This window comes from Lampetra planeri, chromosome 29 (assembly GCF_965212315.1).
Source record: "Lampetra planeri chromosome 29, kcLamPlan1.2.h2, whole genome shotgun sequence".
NCBI lineage: Eukaryota > Metazoa > Chordata > Hyperoartia > Petromyzontiformes > Petromyzontidae > Lampetra > Lampetra planeri.
In genome coordinates, this window is record NC_136135.1 from 12,566,037 (window position 1) to 12,586,111 (window position 20,075).

Consider the following 20,075-nt stretch of genomic DNA (forward strand, 5'->3'; position numbering starts at 1 on the left):
GTTTTGATTGCAACACAAGCGGTCTTCATCAGGCGGAGAGAAAAGAGGGGGCAAGCCTCCAAATGCAACTGCTTATAAAGCTCGCGCTTTACTCTTCCTCACTCCCCCTCACTCCCCCTATCTCTTACCAACCCCCCTCTCTCTCACCCTATCTCTACCCCCTCCCTCCCCCCATTGTCTACATTAGCATTGTCTGCCCCGCCCATGCTGTTTACGCCACACAGCTTTCCTTGCTTCTGCCTCGCAACTCTAGTCCTCTGCCCACTCACAACTTTGGAAGCCCTTATAAGCAGTTGCATTTGGAGGCTTGCCCCCTCTTTTCTCTCCACCTGATGAAGACCGCTTGTGTTGCAATCGAAACGTCGTGGGTTTTTTGCTTTTATTTATTTTTTTATTTTCTATCTACGTGACTTTACCGACAGAACCAAAGAATATGAATTCCTGCAGTCACGAAAGTTTTAAATCAAAATTTAATAGAATTTAAGTTTTGACATGGCAGGAGTGTACATACTGATACCCGTTTCCTACTTTTTTTCCTGCAGCTGCTTCCAGACATGACAATCCTGCAGCGAAGAATCCCTCTTAAGTTCCGTGACCCAACCACAGCACCTCTGAGAAAACTGTCCGTCGACCTTATAAAGACATACAAACACATTAATGAGGTAAGGATTGTTTGTTTATGCTATTATAAGTCTTGTACGGGGCTGTAGTAGGATAGAAATTGATGTCTTCCTTCTTCAGCCTCCTTCCTCACTTGAGCAGTCCCAAAAGTTAAGATAATTTTTTTAGACATTGACTTTTAAAAACCAATGTAAGTGGACTTGTGCAGGACGCATCACTAAGAGGGGATCATGGCCAAGACAAAGGAGCAGCGCCTGAGAGAAAGCCCACCATAGAGACGGAGTGAGAAGTTCTTGTGCTGGAGCCAAGTGGCTTGTGGCATCTTGGGGTTGATGTTTAATTTCAGCTTGGGGGGGAGGGAAAGTAGAGGTGCGCATTATTTAAAAAAATCGAATTAATCTTGGGCTGTTCTAAATTCATTTTAAAAGAAAATCCCAAAATGTGTATTATCCATAATTGCTATTATAATCTCGGGAGTTTTAAAATGACTGCATAATATATTATGTTCCATATAGACATTGTTGGGGCTGATAATAGATTTTCACCATTTTTTCTGGCAACAAAACAGGTGTTAAGATGTTAAACACCAAACTGAAACCTTTTACAAGGAATCATGTCTGCATTAACCACAATGCTTGTGGTCAGAATGCAAACAAAAACGTACTTTGATAATATATGCATTGTCCTTGAGCTCTCATTACTCTGATAGTGATTGTCTTTGGGCTGTACGCCTTTTGGCGTCCTCTGGTCTAACACTGTTTGAGATGAGGCTCAAAAGAGAGCTGTCTCTGGTGTGGACCAATCAGTTTCAAGGGCAATGCATATATTATCAGTGTTTTTCGTTTGCATTATGACCACAAGCATTGTGGTTAATGCAGACATGATTCCTTGTAAAAGGTTTTGGTTTGGTGTTTTAACATCTTAACACCTGTTTTGTTGCCAGAAGAAAAGGCAAAACTTATCATCTTTTGGTACTGGCAAAGGAGGTCCCATGATGTATTGTTGGGGCTTACGAGCATCTTCATTGTAAACACAATAACAATAGTTTGTAAGACAAATGTGTTGCTCTTCATCCTGAATAGTTTGTGTGGGCTTTGGCAAGTATTAGCTTTGGTAAGTATTTCACACCTTATTTAGCACGGTTGGCTACGTACGGTGCAAAAGAAGTAACCACATATATGCAGCTTTCAACAGTTAACTTTATACATTCTTCCCCACACCTATTCGGCAGGTATACTATGCAAAGAAAAAACGGCGAGCCCAGCAGCAGCAAGGGGAAGACTCGAGCCATAAGAAAGAGCGCAAGGTGTACAACGATGGCTACGATGATGACAACTACGATTACATCGTGAAGAATGGGGAGAAGTGGATGGACCGCTATGAGATAGATTCTCTCATTGGCAAAGGCTCATTTGGACAGGTAGTGCATATGATGTGGTTTGGAATGTTGATGCCGTACAATAATGTTACATTTGCAGAGCTCTTTTACTGGCTGTACTTTACTTTGTTTTAACATGTTTAAAATTAACCGCTTGTAAAAATCTATACATTTATAAGTGTAGTGTGTAGAGTTAGTTACTCTTTTAAAACGTCATTTATAGCCCTTGGGAATGGTGGCATAGTGGTTAGTGGACTATTCTCTGAAACCAATTACCTGGGTGTGATTTTGTACAACAGCTAACATTAGTGGCGGTGTGATATCTGAACCATTCCTGCGCTCTCCGTTCATCAACCCACACTGAGCAGCATAGTGAAGTATGGTTAAATAACTCCCATGACCAATATGGCAAGGGGAAGACATAATCCAGCATTGCATGGACAAAGGACTGTGAATTGCTGTGTTTTCTAAACATGCTATTTTATATGGAGAGTAATATTACATTTCAATCACATTTTATTTCTAAATTAGCACGGTTTGGGTGGGAGGGGAGACATGATGTCATAACGCACGAACCCGGCTCCATGGTGAGGGGATGTGGGTGATGTCACTCGTGAGCATATGCCCATGTGCCATCCAGCCAGCAAAACTTTATACAGAACTAGCGGAAGTACCCGGCTTTGCCCGGGTGAAAAATATATTTCTTAAAAACCTTACATATATATACACAGATACTAAGGCATTGTCAAAGCCCGGTGGGCTGTTTGTACATTTCTCCACCAACAAATATATAAGAGGCTTTCACAAGTCCAAAAAGTTGTAGAAAGTGTGGGGTAAATAGTTGATGTCAAAATGTTTCCGAAAATTGTGGTCTCCCCCCCCCCCTCAAAAAATATCTTTACCCCTCGTAGGTATATATACTAACAACACCTGACATACAACAGAGGAAGTGGTATCTATTGACTCTGTAGTAGTATCTACTGACTGTACCGTAGTATCTACTGAGCCAGTAGTAGCTACTGACTGTGTAGTAGTATTTAGTGACTGTAATAACTACTGACCATAGTAGTATTTACTGGGCCTACAGTAGTATCTACCGACTATATACTCGTAACGACTAACTGTATAGTATCTGCTGACTCTATAGTTGTATCCACTGACTATAGTAGTAACTACAAAATCTATAGCAGTATCTACTCACTCTATAATAGTATCTACTGACTCTAGTATCTACTCACCGTAGCAGTATATACTGACTGTAGCAGTATTGACTGACTGTAGTGATATATACTGACTGTTTTAGTATTTACTATAGCGGTATCTACCAACTCGATAGCAGTATCTACTATCACTACAGCAGTGTATATCGACTGAGGTCGTACCTGCTATCACTACAGCAGTGCATACTGCTGTGTTGGTACCTGCTATGAATACAGCAGTGCATACTGCTGTGGTGGTATCTGCTATGATGAGAGGAGTACATATTGTGGTGGTGGTACCTGGTATGATAACAGCAGTGCATATTGACTGTACTCATCATTCACCCTCACCATTCACCACTCACAACTCACCCTTACCACTCATCCTCACCACTCACCACTCCCACTCACTATTCACCATTCACCCTCACAACTCACCCCTCACCAATCTCCCTCACCACTCACCCTCACCACTCACCCTCACCAATCACCACTCACCCTCACCACTCACTCTCACCACTAACCCTCACCACTAACCCTCACCACTCTCACTCACCACTCTCCCTCACCACTCACCATTCACCCTCACCATTCAGCCTCACCACTCACCCTCACCACTCACCGTCACAATCACCACTCACCCTCACCACTCAACTTCACCCTCACTACTCACCATTCATCCTCACCAATCACCACTGACCAATTACCACTCACCACTCTCCACTAACCCTCACCACTCAACCTCACCACTCACCCTCAAAACTAACCACTCTCACCACTCACCCTCACCACTCAGCACTCACGCTCACCACTCACCCCTCACCGCTCACCACTCACCCATCACCACTCACAACCGCCACTCACCCTCACCACTCATCCTCGCCACTCACCCTCACAACAACCACTCACCCTCACCACTCACCCTGACCACTCACCACTCATCCTCACCAATCACACCCTCACCAATCACCACTCACCCGCACTGCTCACCCTCACCACTCACGCTCACCCTCACCACTCACCCCTCACTAATCACCAGAGGTGGGACAAAGTCATTGTTATGCAAGTCCAAGTCGAGTCGCAAGTCATCAAATTCATGACTCGAGTCTGACTCGAGTCCAAGTCACATGACTCGAGTCCACACCTCTGCTAATCACCACTCATAACCACCACTCACCCTCAACACTCACCACTCACCGTCACCACTCACCCTCACTACTCACCACTCATCCTCACCAATCACACCCTCAACAATCACCACTCACCCTCACCCTCACCACTCACTCTCACCACTCACCCTCACAACAACCACTCACCCTCACTACTCACCCTCACCACTCATCCTCACCAATCACCACTCACCCTCACTGCTCACCCTCACTGCTCACCCTCACCACTCACCCTCACCATTCACCACTCACGCTCACCCTCACCACACACCCCTCACTAATCACCACTCACAACCGCCACTCACCCTCACCACTCACCCCTCATCCTCACCAATCACACCCTCAACAATCACCACTCACCCTCACCACTCACGCTCAACACTCACCCTCACCACTCATGCTCACCACTAACCCTCACCACTCATCCTCACCACTCACTAATCACCTCTCACAACCGTCACTCACCCTCACCACTCACCCTCACCACTCACCCTCACCACTCACCCTCACAACAACCACTCACCCTCACTACTCATCCTCACCAATCGTACCCTCACCAATCACCACTCACCCTCACTGCTCACCCTCACCGCTCACCACTCAACCTCACCCTCACCACTCACGCTCACCCTCACCACTCACCTCTCACTAATCACCACTCACCCTCCCCACTCACCCTCACCACTCACCACTCACCCTCACCACTCACCCTCACCATTCACCCTCACCACTCACCCTCACCATTCACCCTCACCACTTTCCCTCACCACTCACCCTCACCAGTCACGCTCACCACTCACCCTCACTACTCAACACTCACCCTCACCGCTCACCACTCACCCTCACCGCTCACCCTCACCGCTCACCACTCACCCTGACCACTCACCACTCATCCTCACCAATCACATCCTCACCAATCACCACTCACCCTCACTGCTCACCCTCACCGCTCACCCTCACCACTCACCCTCACCACTCACGCTCACCCTCACCACTCGCCCCTCACTAATCACCACTCACAACCGCCACTCACCCTCACCACTCACACTCACCACTCACCCTCACCACTCACCCTCACCACTCACCCCTCACTAATCACCACTAACCCTCACCACTCACCCTCACCACTCACTAATCACCTCTCACAACCGTCACTCACCCTCACCACTCACTCTTACCACTCACCCTCACCACTCACCCTCACAACAACCACTCACCCTCACAACAACCACTCACCCTCACTACTCACCCTCACCACTCATCCTCACCAATCACACCCTCACCAATCACCCCTCACTGCTCACCACTCAACCTCACCCTCACCACTCACGCTCACCCTCACCACTCACCCTCACCACTTACCACTCACCCTCACTACTCACCCTCACCACTCTCCCTCACCACTCTCCCTCACCACTCCCTCACCACTCTCCCTCACCACTCACCCTCACCAATCACCACTCACCCTCACCACTTACCACTCTCCCTCACCACTCTCCCTCACCACTCTCCCTCACCACTCTCCCTCACCACTCTCCCTCACCACTCTCCCTCACCAGTCACGCTCACCACTCACCACTCACGCTCACCACTCACGCTCACCACTCACCCTCACTACTCACCCTAACCACTCACCACTCACCCTCAACACTCACCCTCACCGCTCACCACTCACCCTCACCACTCACCCTGACCACTCACCACTCATCCTCACCAATCACACCCTCACCAATCACCACTCACCCTCACTGCTCACCACTCACCCTAACCACTCACGCTCACCCTCACCACTCACCCCTCACTAATCACCACTCACAACTGCCACTCACACTCACCACTCACCCTCACCACTCACCCTCGCCCTCACTACTCACCACTCATCCTCACCAATCACACCCTCAACAATCACCACTCACCCTCACCACTCACGCTCAACACTCACCCTCACCACTCATGCTCACCACTAACCCTCACCACTCACCCTCACCACTCACTAATCACCTCTCACAAACGTCACTCACCCTCACCACTCACTCTTACCACTCACCCTCACAACAACCACTCACCCTCACTACTCACCCTCACCACTCATCCTCACCAATCACACCCTCACCAATCACCACTCACCCTCACTGCTCACCACTCAACCTCACCCTCACCACTCACGCTCACCCTCACCACTCACCCCTCACTAATCACCACTAACAACCGCCACTCACCCTCCCCACTCACCCTCCCCACTCACCCTCACCACTCTCCCTCACCACTCGTTAAGGGCGATCCTAAAGGAATCTACAACCTTTGATGATTCATTTGCGCGATTCAAAGAATCGATTCCTGGCGCATAGGAGGTTTCCATTTTTAATTACAGAGTTTTATTTTCATTGTTATGTTATGTTTTAAAGTTTTCAGGAGTTTTTAATTATATTTTAGCCCCGGTCAACACCGGATATTTCCCATTCGTAGCAGTTTATATCAACTCTATAACCAACTTATATTAAACGGAAATAAGGCGATTCTAAATGAATCTACAACCTTCGATTCCTTTTCGCGATTCATAGAATCGATTCTTGGCACGGTCGGGTTTAGAGTTTTAATTACACAGTTGTATTTTCATTGGGATGTTATGTTTTAAAGTTTTCAGAAGATTTTAAATGTATTTTTCCCCCGGGCAACGCTGGGTATATCAAGTTTATACCACAAAGTCGTCGCCTGACAGAGTTGCGTGTCGAGGCCTAGTACCGTGCAGAGCCTCCGGCCTCGCCTAGATTGCCCATCCGGCTGAGGCTGGGTAGTGGGGCCGTTACCCCCCCCCCCCCGCGCTACAATAATACTGTCTAATCGCTATAATTTTATTATCTACCGACCCTATAATAGTAATTGCACACATTGGGGTGGGGGGGGAGTGAAGAGGACGTGAAACTTTGATGAATTTACCTCAGAGTCACGTGTTAATGCTTGCGCATATTTTTAACGTGAATTAAAAATGGCGTCCACCCCGCAGCGAAGGCGTCTCTACCCGTTGCCAGGGGCAACCGACGTGGTCCGCGCCGGTCGGCAATAGTAAATAAATAAATAAAGCGTTAAATAGGTAAATAAATAGAAATCGCACTAAATCGGTAATCGGTCCGATTTAAAGTTTAGAGACGAAAAATCGGAAATGCCTAAGTTTACCGCGGGGCCGGGGGCGTGCCCACCTGCAAAATTTAATCTCGGCGAACCCCACGGTCCGTGAGCTACATCCCCCGCAAGGGAGCGTACGCAGACGGACGGACAGACAGACAGACGGACAAAAAATGAATTATATAGGTTAGATGATGAAGGAAGAACCCTCTATCCATCTTTTGTAGTTAATTTATATATCTTGTTTTCTACATGGATAAGAATTCAATTAATTGTGTTACCATTTCCACATGTTAATACATTAACAGCCATACATTTTTCTGGTAAAATGATACGTTTGATTATTAATGTATTAAGCAGGAAAAATGTATTACGGTTTTATTTATTCATACACATGTAATTATATAACTATACACAATTATATGACTATACATATACAATAGATGGGCTGTCAGTACAATAAATGGTAATGCTTCTTTATCCACATTTGGTGTTTTGGAATATTTAATTCACATTAAAAAAAAAATCTAAATATACGAGATGGCTGGTTGACTGAGATCAGAGTGCTCAAAGAGTTTCAGTCCAGCATTCAGCTGGTCACCATTGATTGCAAAGAAACATCAAATAAATTTCGATTTAAAGCTTTCGTGACTGCAGGGATTCATCTTCTTGGTTCTTTCGGTAAAGTCACGTAGAAGGGAAGTAATAAAATAATTAAAATAATAAAAACAAAACATAATAAAATAATATAAGTTTATTTTATTATGTTTTATTTTTATTATTTTATTACTTCCCTTCTACGTGACTTTACCGAAAGAACCAAGAAGAAACATCAAATAAACTTTTCCACTTTGCTACATCGCAGATCTCATTATTAAAGCTATGCCTTTACCTCAGAATGAATATTCATTCCTTTCTTTAGCAGGATAGGATTTTTTGTGTGCCTTGAATATATTTATAACAGTGTACGATATCATACATTTAATATATTAACTGATGCTTTTTGTTTTTTTGTAGGTTGTAAAAGCGTATGATCACCAGGAACAGGAATGGGTAGCAATCAAGATCATTAAAAACAAGAAGGCCTTTTTGAACCAAGCGCAGATCGAGGTGCGACTGCTGGAACTGATGAACAAGCACGACACGGACATGAAGTACTACATAGGTGAGCGTGCATCTCAATTGAGATATCTTGTAGTAGTTTGGTATTGATCATTATACAGCATAAGGATGTGCTCCCAATTTCGGATTAATTCGAAAAATTGGGCCAAGGTATGAAATTTTGGACAATCCAAATGTTTTCTTTCCATCATTCCAAAGTGTGACGTCGAGTGATTTCACTTTGTATGGATTTTATACAACAATGTAAAATATCTAAATAGCTGAAAAAGATCTTATCTTTGGAAATATGAATTTATTTTTAACTTTTAAATACCAAACTCATCCTGACTGCAGCATAATTAAAAAACATGTTAATTGTATTTTATGTATGGTATAAGTCTTCACTCGGTGTAATATTGAAAATTATTGCTTGATTTAGGGACGTATTAACATTATTTATTAAAGTCATGTTAACACTGCTGAAGACCATCATTAGCAGGAAGTGTTACTACCTAGGCCACATTGCCCGAAACGACCACAAATACCAGCTATTAAAGCTAATCCTGGAAGGAAAAATCGAAGGGAAAAAACGACCAGGACGGCCAAAAACGACATGGCTCAGTAACATCAAAACATGGCTACAATTAACAACAGCACAAACTCTACACGCCGTGCTAGACCGGGACCAATATCATCGTGAAGTCGCACACGCCGTTAGGCAGCAGTAAAGAGAGAGAACACTAGATATGTATGCCTGACACTATCTATATGATTGTCACTTGACATAATTTCCAACACAATAGATAGTACTCTTTGTGATGCCAAACAAAAAAAATGTACCATCATGGTTGCCGTCCAGTTTGACTCGTCACAACCACCACTGCATCTTCAAGTCGAGGATATGTTAGTGTCACCACATTTCAGTGTACAGGCAGTCTTCGATTTACGACCGTTAGATTTGCGATGATCCACATTTACGACATATAATGCCACCTTGGATCGATTTTCGACGCAGAAACTTGAGTTATGACGCATCTTCCAACATGACTCCGAACACATTTGAAAGTCCGTCAGTCTGGTTTCCAATGTGACTTGACGTGGAGCTTTTGTTATTCTCAAGCGTTTTTCAGGATTTTGACCTACTTAACCCTCTTAAATATGGTCGATTTAAAGGAAAAGCACATCGACAAGTGATGTTTCTACTGTTTCTACTGTCTATTGGAAAATAGGGTCCCGATTTCCAACGATCCGATTTACGACGGGGTTTCCAGGAACGCGTTGTAACGTCGTAACAGTGGGGACCGCATGTATTTCCATTCCAAGAACATTTCCTTGGTTGTTCCTGGGTTTACCAGCCAATGCCTTTTTGACCTTTATGAGCCGCTCATGTCTATTCTTGGGAACTGGCGGCGATGCCCTCTTGCTGGCCGTTCTCGATATTTCACGTGACCAAATGGAGGTTTTGTTTTGAGGCCAGCATATGCATGCTGCCTGCTAGTGGCAAGTTTAGGGGGGAAAATAGCACGTAAGCACCATGGTCAAGTTTAGTTTACACGTTTATTTTGTTTAACCAGGTGATAATTCAAGAGACTGGGCTAGTCTCATTTGCAAGAGTCAGCTGGGGCATTAGTCTGCCTGTCTAGGGAATGGTTGCTATGTATAATCTCAATTAGATACTTTATAAATTGCCGAATTTGTAAAATTTGGACCATGATGCCAGCACACATTGGCCTACTCTTCATGTGTCCATTGGGAAGCAGCCACCATGTATTTTCATGGTTATCATAGCCGCAGTAAAAATCAATGACGGCCACTGGAAATGAACCGTTAACCTCTGTTAGATCATGTCCATTGTCCGAGTGTATTAATTCTGGAATGTTACCAAAAATTGAATTGGCCTAGTTTACATATTTCATTTTTATAAATTAAGCATCTGCAGGATGACATAACATTCAAAAACGTGGCTGTAAAAGGATTAATTTCCTGTCCCAGTTCTTGACATTGTGTGGTCATGTATGTATTTATCCCTGTACACAGCACACATCCTGCTATAAGCATCAATATTTTTCACAATTTTGCCCATTTCAGGATCCTTTTATGAGTATAATCTGTACGATTATTTACATTGCGGTTTTTAAGTAACCCTGATAAAATTTTCATAACATTGTATAACATTTTCATTCTTTGACCAGTGCACCTGAAACGCCACTTCATGTTCCGGAACCACCTGTGTCTGGTGTTTGAGCTCTTGTCATATAATCTTTATGACCTGCTGCGAAACACCAACTTCCGTGGAGTGTCACTCAACCTGACGCGCAAGTTCGCACAGCAGATGTGCACAGCGCTACTCTTCCTGGCCACACCTGAACTGAGCATCATTCACTGTGACCTGAAGCCAGAGAACATCCTCCTGTGCAACCCCAAACGCAGTGCCATCAAGATTGTCGACTTTGGCTCTTCGTGTCAGCTTGGACAAAGGGTACGTAGCTCTACTTGGATATAAAAAATATAAAATGTGCAGTTTATTGGCGGAAGACAGAGGAAACATGACGAAATGTGCAGTGGACACCTATGGGCAAGGTGCCCATGGATGGTGATGATGAAAATATGCAGTTATATAAATAATTTCTTTAAACCATTAAGTTATATATAAAGATAACCAAGTAACTTTGTATTATTATGCTGCTTTATTTAGTTTGATTTTAACTATTTCAATAAACTAAGCCTATTAAAATAAAATAATTTGATCAAAATTATATTTCCTGCTACACTACCTTACACTTTATTAATATACAATCCACTTGTAGCGGCATTCGTGTAACACAATACATATCATTTCTCGTTGTGTTAATATAACTAAAATATGCATTATTTCTAAATCGAATTCTTGTCCAACCTTCGCCAGCATAGCTGAGCTCATGGTTCAGATTCGCACAACCACATGCGATGAAAGTGATAAGTTGCTACACTTGAGGAAGAGTTATATTTTCGCATTTATTTTTCCCACTTGTATTCCAACTCCGCGATTGGTCATGCCATTAAACTAAAGTATCCTTTCAGAACTATAAAATAAACATTGGCCACTGTTATCTTCTTCAAGCAGTGGTAGCGGAAACGACGGTGAAGCTATGGTTATCTTCATGTGTTCATCATCTTAGTCACCATCGTGCATTTTATCTACGTACTCGCAGATTATATGATGAATTTAATGGCTGTATCCTCCCTCATCTACGGAATGGCAAGAAATAAAAGTTCCCATCTGTGTATGATTGTCGATTTGACCTAACCTCCCTGAGTCGGCAACCTGCGGCTCCGGAGCCACAAGCGGCTCTTTGGCTTCCCCCTTGTGGCTCTTTGGCTGCCCCTGTTCGGGCAGCGTTTTTTTACATAAATCTTAAACATAATTTAATGTAAAAATTAGTGATGAAATAGGTAATCATGGAATGTCTTGGTGACAACAATGTACAGTCCTACTGTGTTTAAAGAATAAGGGGGAAATAAACGAAATAGACGCAGTTTATTCCGTTACCTATTTAGTTTATTTAAGTGAGAATGTGTTTTATCGTCTGCTGCATACCTGCTGCTGTGTTTGTGTACAAGTGGCTCTGTGGGATGCGGCTCGCAAACTATTTTGGTAAAAAAAAAAAAATCTTGCTGACCCCTAGCACTTAATCCCATGGATATTTGGAGTTGTAAAGAAACCACAGATGAAAGGAGTTTTGCTGTGGGTTTTTTTTTCTCCATTATTCATGTGAGAAATCGGACAACTAAATTATTGTGTTTTTAAGAGCGTTCAGCATTTAAAAGGGGGTTCGTCGTGTGTTTTCAGATTTACCAGTATATTCAAAGTCGGTTTTACCGCTCTCCTGAAGTCCTGCTGGGAATCCCCTATGATCTCGCCATTGACATGTGGTCACTGGGCTGCATTCTGGTGGAGATGCACACGGGGGAGCCGCTCTTCAGTGGCTCCAATGAGGTAATGTCAGCAACATCCACATCGCTTAATTGCTGTGCTATATGATGTTTGGAATCTACAAAACAAGTACAAAATGACACGTTAGCATTGTTGATCAATTATGTGATATAAATGTAAGCAATATTGTTTGCACAACAGCATCAGCAGTCTTCGATATTTAGTGTATAATTCAGTGTGAAATTTTTATTTTTTGCATTGTTTATATTTTTTAGTAAAGGGTGGCCTTTTGTGCTTATTTACACAGTATTTGATATCTTATGCAGCTAAAATCCATGTGCAGAATTACATTTCACTACCACCACAGGTTCCGTGAAGGTTTTTCTAAATATTTTTCACTGCGGGTAGTGAAAGCTATTTAGAGGATGCTTTTAACATTGCCGGAATCATTTTAAGTGTAATGATCACATCCTTAATGACGATTATATCGGCCTTGGATTATCACAGCTATGCTCCAGCATCATGCTGTGTACAGCAAAAAACCAAGAAAATAACTACTCAATTAAAGTTTTGTTAAATCAGATAACTTTGGTTATTCAGGATGGCAAAATATCCCTTAGTGTTATCTCCACTCAGAATAGTTATTTTATTTTATTGTGTGGAATGTAGTTGTGAAGGTTGGATGACTTCAAGATCAAGTTCATTGTTTTGGATAATTTTAAGTGACTTCAGCATGAAAGCATGTGCCCTGAATATTATGTTGTTGCTTTTATAGGTTGACCAGATGAATAAGATTGTGGAGGTTCTGGGCCTGCCACCTACACACATGTTGGAACAGGCACCCAAAGCCCGGAAGTATTTTGAAAGGCTCTCGGATGGGTCCTGGACTGTCAAGAAAACTAAAGACAGCAAAAGGGTCAGATAATTATTGCCATTCTGTTGCTGATTATTCTCTTTTGTACAATGGGTGAAATACATATTTCTATACCATTGTGTAATTTCATATGGAGTATTATGATTTATAATTGGATTCTTTGGGTTCAGATCATAGAGGTAAATTTGTGCTATAACCCTCCACTGCCAGACGAGTCAAACAAATTGAAGTTACGTGGCAAAATGTACCAATTGATTTTTTTTCCCAAAAACTGCTTACATTGAAAAGAAAGATTTTTTTTTTCAATTCTGAAAAATGTTTTTACTGGAAATTTCGACATGCATCTTAGAGTGTCGGATAAGAGCTCGGATCTTGTATAAATCCTCCTTTTCCTAAAGCAGGTGTCCTGAAGTCATTGGGACAGGCATGCTGGTGAACCGGATTGTTACATTACAATTACTTACTGATGGATTGGTTGTCAAGTTTAAAATCGTGTAACAAGGTACATTTATAAAATTTGTGAAAACAGGTTATCCTTAATTATATGCAGTGGAGTGTGTTAAAATATATATCTTATCTATACAAGTAATTTTTTTGTCTGTCTGTCTGTCTGCACGGGTACCTCAAAAAAGTACCCAGATACCACGCAATAAGCCCCGGGATGAAAAAGTGCTATTCATTTTTACCATCCGTCAAGTTTAAAGTAGTTAAATTAACAATGTATTCCTTTTATACGCTGAGGGCGGCGCCAAAGCACACATCTGCGCATGCGTGAGAACACTGACTCGGTGGGGACGGGGAACATTTTCAAATCGTGTTAAAAATGCAAAAAACAGGGCTGAGGTAAATTTTTCAGTGTAATGTCGTCTTCTCCCCCCCCCCCACCCCAATGTGTGCAGTTACTGCTATAGAGTCGGTAGATACTACTATAGTCCATAGATACTACTGTAGAGCGGGTGGGGGGATGGTGGGGGGGCTAGCAGCCCAGCCGGCCAAGGTGCCACCTTGGCTGCCTGGGCAATCTAGCTGAGGTCGGCGACACTCTGCAGGACTAGGCCTCACTACGGCACTCTGTGAAGTTAGTAGATACTGCTATCGAGTCCATATATACTATGAGCAGCGACGAAGGTGACCAACAGCTACACTGCGAGGGGGGGGGTCCACTCCCAAAAACAGCCCCGAACCCCCGTCCCGGGCCCCCTCTTATCCTCCTGGCGTAGCCTCGCCTCTCCCTAGCCACGCCCCCCTTCTAGAACCTACTAGTGGGTTCTCGGCTTCCAGATGGACCCCTGTCCTGGGCTTCCCTTTTGATCTCCTCCTGCTGACATGTGTACTGCCCCCTGCTGTCATCATCCCTTCCTGTCATCAGCCCATGTTATTACACTACACTACTATAGTTAGTAGATACTGCTATAGAGGCGATATATACTATTATATAGTCGGTAGATACTACTACAGTCAGTAGATACTACTATAGTCAGTATATACTGATCAAGTCGGCAGATGCTACTGCAGAGTCGGCAGATGCTACTGCAGAGTTGGAATATAATACTTCAGTCAATAGATACCACTATAGTCAGGATATACTGCTTCAGAGTCAGGTCAGGAGACACTATTCTAGCGGCATTGTTGAGCGCTGTGTGCGATCGCCACTACTTGTAGCCTGTAGTAATGGCCCCGTGTCAACAGGGGGCGGAAGAGAGGCTGAGCCCGATAGTTTAGATGAAGTCGGGCCGTTGGGTCGAGGTAACCCCCAGGGAGCATCGTAACCGGAGGTGCAGACCCCAGACCCCCAAGAGGGGGCTGGGGGATGACATCACACTCCAGGTCCCTCTGGAAGGTTCCAGAAGGGAGGAGTGGCTTGGGGCAGAGTGAGCCTGGACTGGGCATAGAAGCCGGACCCCTGAACGAGACTGGCAGTTGTCATCCACTTGAAGATTGAAGGCCACCCTGAAAACCTAGGAGCCGGAGCCGGATCCGAGGTCCTTGGCTGGGTCGGGTCCAAGCAGCCCGGTGGATAGGATCCGAGGACCTTGGCTGGGTCGGGTCAGAGTAGCCTGCCTTGGTCCCGCTAGCCGGAGGACCCTTATCTAAGACACTCTCCCGATGTGTAGGGCACGCTAGCCCGGAGGACGTACCTCCTTAGTGTATCGGGTGGAAGGGGCCGTTACCCCCTCGTGTCAGGGCTGTTACTGTTTGTTGCGTAATAAACGTGTTGCCTCCAGTTTGTACCCACTACACTATTACAGTCAGTAGATACTACTACGGTCAGTAAATACTACTGTATAGTTAGTAGACACTATTACTGTCAGTAGATACTACTACGGTCAGTAAATATTACTGCAGTCAGTAGATACTACTGTAGAGTTAGTAGTTACTACTATAAATCTTGATTTGAAGCTTTCGTGACTGCAGGAATTCATACTCTTTGGTTCTTTCGGTAAAGTCAAGTAGACGAGCCTACTTCAGTTTTTTCTTGCTGTGGTTGTCCCACCTGATGACGATTGCTTGTGTTGCAATCGAAACGTCGTGATCTATTATTTTTCTACCTATGTGACTTTACCGAAAGAACCATAGAGTACTACTATAAAGTCGGTAGATACTACTATAGAGTCAGTAGATAATACTACAGTCAGTAGATACTGCTGCAGTCGGTAGATACTGCTATAGTCACCAGATACTGCTATAGAGTCTGCAGATCCTACTATAGAGTCACCAGATACTACTATCGAGTTAGTAGTTACTTCTATAATCAGTGGATACTACTGTAGAGTAAATAGATACTACTATCAATTGAGATACTACTATAGTCATTAGATACTACTATAGAGTCAGTAGTTACTACTATAGAGTCAGTAGATACTGCGAGAGTCAGCAGATACTACCATAGTCGGATACCACTATAGAGTCAGTAAATACTACTAGGGTCAGTAGATGCTACTACAGTCAATAGATACTACTATACAGTCAGTAGATACTACTGTAGAGCCATATACTACTACAGAGTCACTAGATACTACTCTATCTATTGTATGTAGGGTGTGTAGGTATATATGCCTATGGGGGGGTTAAAATATTTATTTCGGTGGGGGGGTTGACAATTTTCGTAAACCGTTTAGATAAACTATTTACCCCCCACTTTCTATTACTTTTTGATTCAGGACTTCTGCAAGCCTCTTATAATCTTGTTGATGGACAAATGGACAGACAAATGGAATCCCGGGCTTTCACAATAGCTTTGTATTTGTATATGTTATGTTTTTACGAGAAGACAAGTTTTGAAATATATTTTTCCCCCGGGCAACGCCAGGTACTTCCTGCTAGTTTATAATAAGGGAACAAAAAATTATCAAAAACTAAATCAACTTCGTGCCTATAGATAGACTGAGCACTCTACATTTGCTCTGGTTCAATCAATTCATCATTTAATAACAAGAATCTAACAACAATATCTTCAATCAACCTTCATCACTAAATCCTCAAGTGCTAATCCCCACTGTGCTAATTTAAGTAATCTTATAAATTATTGCTTAACTAGAACCTTAACATAAAATACTTGCTTTAAATCTCGTTAATCCATGATTTAGTTACAATAATGTAAACAACTAACACTATTTTCAAATGACCTTACTCAAATATTATAAGAAACTAACTTTTTTATACCTTTATACAATGAGACTAAATCATATCTTATGCCGTACCCTCAAGTAATTTATATAACTACACACCCTACATGCAATAGAGTGAATAGTATCTAATGACTATAATATTATCTGGCTCTACAGTTGTATCTGCTGACTATAGTAGTGTCTACTGACGATAGTATCAGCTGACTGTAGTAGTAGTATCTACTGACCGCAGTAGTATCTACTGACCGCAGTAGTATCTACTGACCGCAGTAGTAATTACTAACTATAGTAGTATCTGCTGACTGTATAGCAGTAGCTGCTGACTATAGCAGTATCTACTGACTCTACAGTAGCATTTACCGACTCTGCATTTGTATCTACAACCCCACAGCAGTATCTACTGACTCTATAGTCGTATCTATCGACTCTACAGTCATATGTACAGACCCTATAGTCAAACTACTGACTCTATAGTAGTATCTAGTGACTCTACAGTCGTATCTACGGACTGTAGTCGTATCTACCGACTCAATAATAGCACTATCTACTAACTCTACAGTAGTATATACTGACTATAGTAGTATCTACTAACTCCATAGTAGTATTTACCGACTCGATAGCAGTTTCTACTAACTCCACAGCAATATATACTGACTAGTAGTATATACTAACTCTATAGTAGTATATCAACTCAATGGTAGTAATGATTAACTACAGTAGTATCTACCTACTCTACAGTAGTATCTACTGACTGTAGTAGTATCTACCGACTCTATAAAGGTATCTATCGACTTTATAGCAGTATTTACTAACTTCACAGAGTGCCGTGGTAAGATCTAGTCCCGCGGAGTGCAGACATTGGGGTGGGGGGGAGAAGAGGACATGACACTGAAGAATTTACCTCGGCGTTGTTTTTGCATTTTGAACTCCCCCGCCCCCACCGATCGAGTATGCATTGTTAGGGGCAACCACCAGGAGTCGGCGTTCTCGCGGTGCGCAGATGCGTGCTTTGGCGCCACCCTCGGTGTATAACAAGAATACATTGTTCGTTTAACTACTTTAAACTTGACTGATGGGAAAAACGAATAGAAATTTTTCATCCCGGGGCATATTGCGTGGTATTTGCACTTTTTTGAAATGTAAACCCCACAGTTTGTCAGTTAAAAGCGTCACAAGGTACCCGCACAGACAGAAACACAGACAGACAAAAAAATAATTTCATAGGTAAGAAGAGATTAACTTTACAATACCAAATATCAATTTGGAACCAACACCATGAACTTTATAATTAAGGAAGGATTGCCTATTTTCACCCAGGATTGAAAAGATTCACCTTGTTACATTATTTAAACCCTGCAAATTGCAACCAATAAAATCGGCATTTACCTCCAATAATTAATTAGATTCGGTTAACCCGCATGGCTGTTCTCATGACGTCTCCTTGAGTAGCTGGGCGTGGTCCTCATGCGACACTTAAGCTCTTGCCGACACCTCATGGTGCTGGTCGGAATCTCGCAGCCAAAGTTTTCCGTCGTTTTCAACATTTTACTTGCCTTTCAATGTAAACGATTTGCTCGCAAAACCAAATAGACTCGTGCACTGGGTGGCAGGTGGTGAAGGGTTATCACGGTAATTGACGTTATACCTATGCGAAGCCAATTATGAAACAAATCGTAGATTTTAAAATATTGGTACTCAAAGGGGATTTTAATCATTCCTTTCCATAAGTGTTGTCGCATCGCTAGTAAGTGACAAATATGCACCCTAATAATGATCAGTTGGGAGTACATAAACAATACGCACAAAATGCTGTAACGTTCCTGATATAAGGATATGAACCTGAAGCCTGCCTTGAGTTATTGTGGTATATTGCTGTTTGGTACACATGAAGATTAAATTAATTTTTATTCAATGGACTTGTTTTAGATCCCAATATCCAAAGTTTCCATGGAATACAAATGCATTTTCTCACATTGCTTAGATTAGTCTTAATGCTCAGCCTCTGGAAGTCTCAATGGCTTGGCAGATCAGGAAGCATTGATTGCATTGTAATAGTCAGTCACAAATGAAAGAAAGCATAGATCAAGTGCTGACCTTTTAAAATATAACAGGACATCAGTCTGGAAATGTTACATAGTTACAACAGGACACCACAATACTCATTGAGAGTGTTGGGTCAAACTGCACCACGTTTATTACTTCCAAGCTGCAGTAAAATTTATCCATACAGGTTTATTCCATCTTTATTAAACTTTTTAACAAGCGCATGGAGCCGATAATATTTTTAGGTCAATTAAACACAAGTTGTGTTGTTAAAGTGGGACTATAAAGAAATATCTGGGTATCGTTAACGTGCATGTGGAAGCCTAAATCATGCTGGAAGTTGAGGATGCTGAGTGGGAAGACATTCACATGAAACAATAGTGATCCTAGGATGAAGCCCTAAGGTAATATATAATTGTACGTTGCTAAGTATCGTAAGGGGGAAAATGTATGTATAAAAAGGTATTCCAACTTCGTCTCACACATCTGGCAAGCCTTCATGAAAGGCATTGGGAAGTGCGCACTGTGAGAGATATGGGATTGTGTTTATTTTTGCCAGTTAAAATTTCACTATACACAGGGATCGTACGCTTGTCTAAACTGCGTGCGCTGTAATCTCGGGTTATAGTGTGACTCGTTTGTGGGTATCCTGCTCTTTGTGTGTCCACAGGAGTACAAGACAGCTGGGTCTCGCAAATTACACGACATCATTGGCGTGGAGAGCGGTGGTCCTGGAGGCCGGAGGATGGGAGAGGCTGGGCACACAGTTGCTGATTACCTGAAGTTTAAAGATCTGATCCTGCGCATGTTGGACTACGATCCCAAAACACGAATAACTCCTTTTTATGCCCTGCAACACAACTTCTTTAAAAAAACCACTGATGAAGGAACAAACACAAGTAACAGTGTGTCCACAAGCCCTGCCATTGATCAGAGCCAGGGCACTGGGACTGGAACTTCAAACTCTTCATCGAGTTCTGGTAAGTCTTCGTGTAACACAAGTAAATAAATATTTATAATAAAGT

General features: G+C 42.8%; 1 protein-coding gene across 10 annotated transcripts in view; it reads left to right on the top strand.

Moving 5' to 3' along the window:
• DYRK1A (dual specificity tyrosine phosphorylation regulated kinase 1A) overlaps positions 1-20,075 on the top strand; it is a 50,539-nt gene that overhangs the window by 24,624 nt on the left and 5,840 nt on the right. For all 10 annotated transcript variants that reach the window (XM_078608306.1, XM_078608309.1, XM_078608307.1 and 7 more), the window contains 7 exons: positions 543-662; positions 1,853-2,041; positions 8,508-8,655; positions 10,784-11,070; positions 12,421-12,567; positions 13,280-13,420; positions 19,721-20,030. In XM_078608306.1, the coding sequence (XP_078464432.1) occupies positions 543-662; positions 1,853-2,041; positions 8,508-8,655; positions 10,784-11,070; positions 12,421-12,567; positions 13,280-13,420; positions 19,721-20,030 (1,342 nt within the window). The remainder of the gene's footprint in view (positions 1-542; positions 663-1,852; positions 2,042-8,507; positions 8,656-10,783; positions 11,071-12,420; positions 12,568-13,279; positions 13,421-19,720; positions 20,031-20,075) is intronic.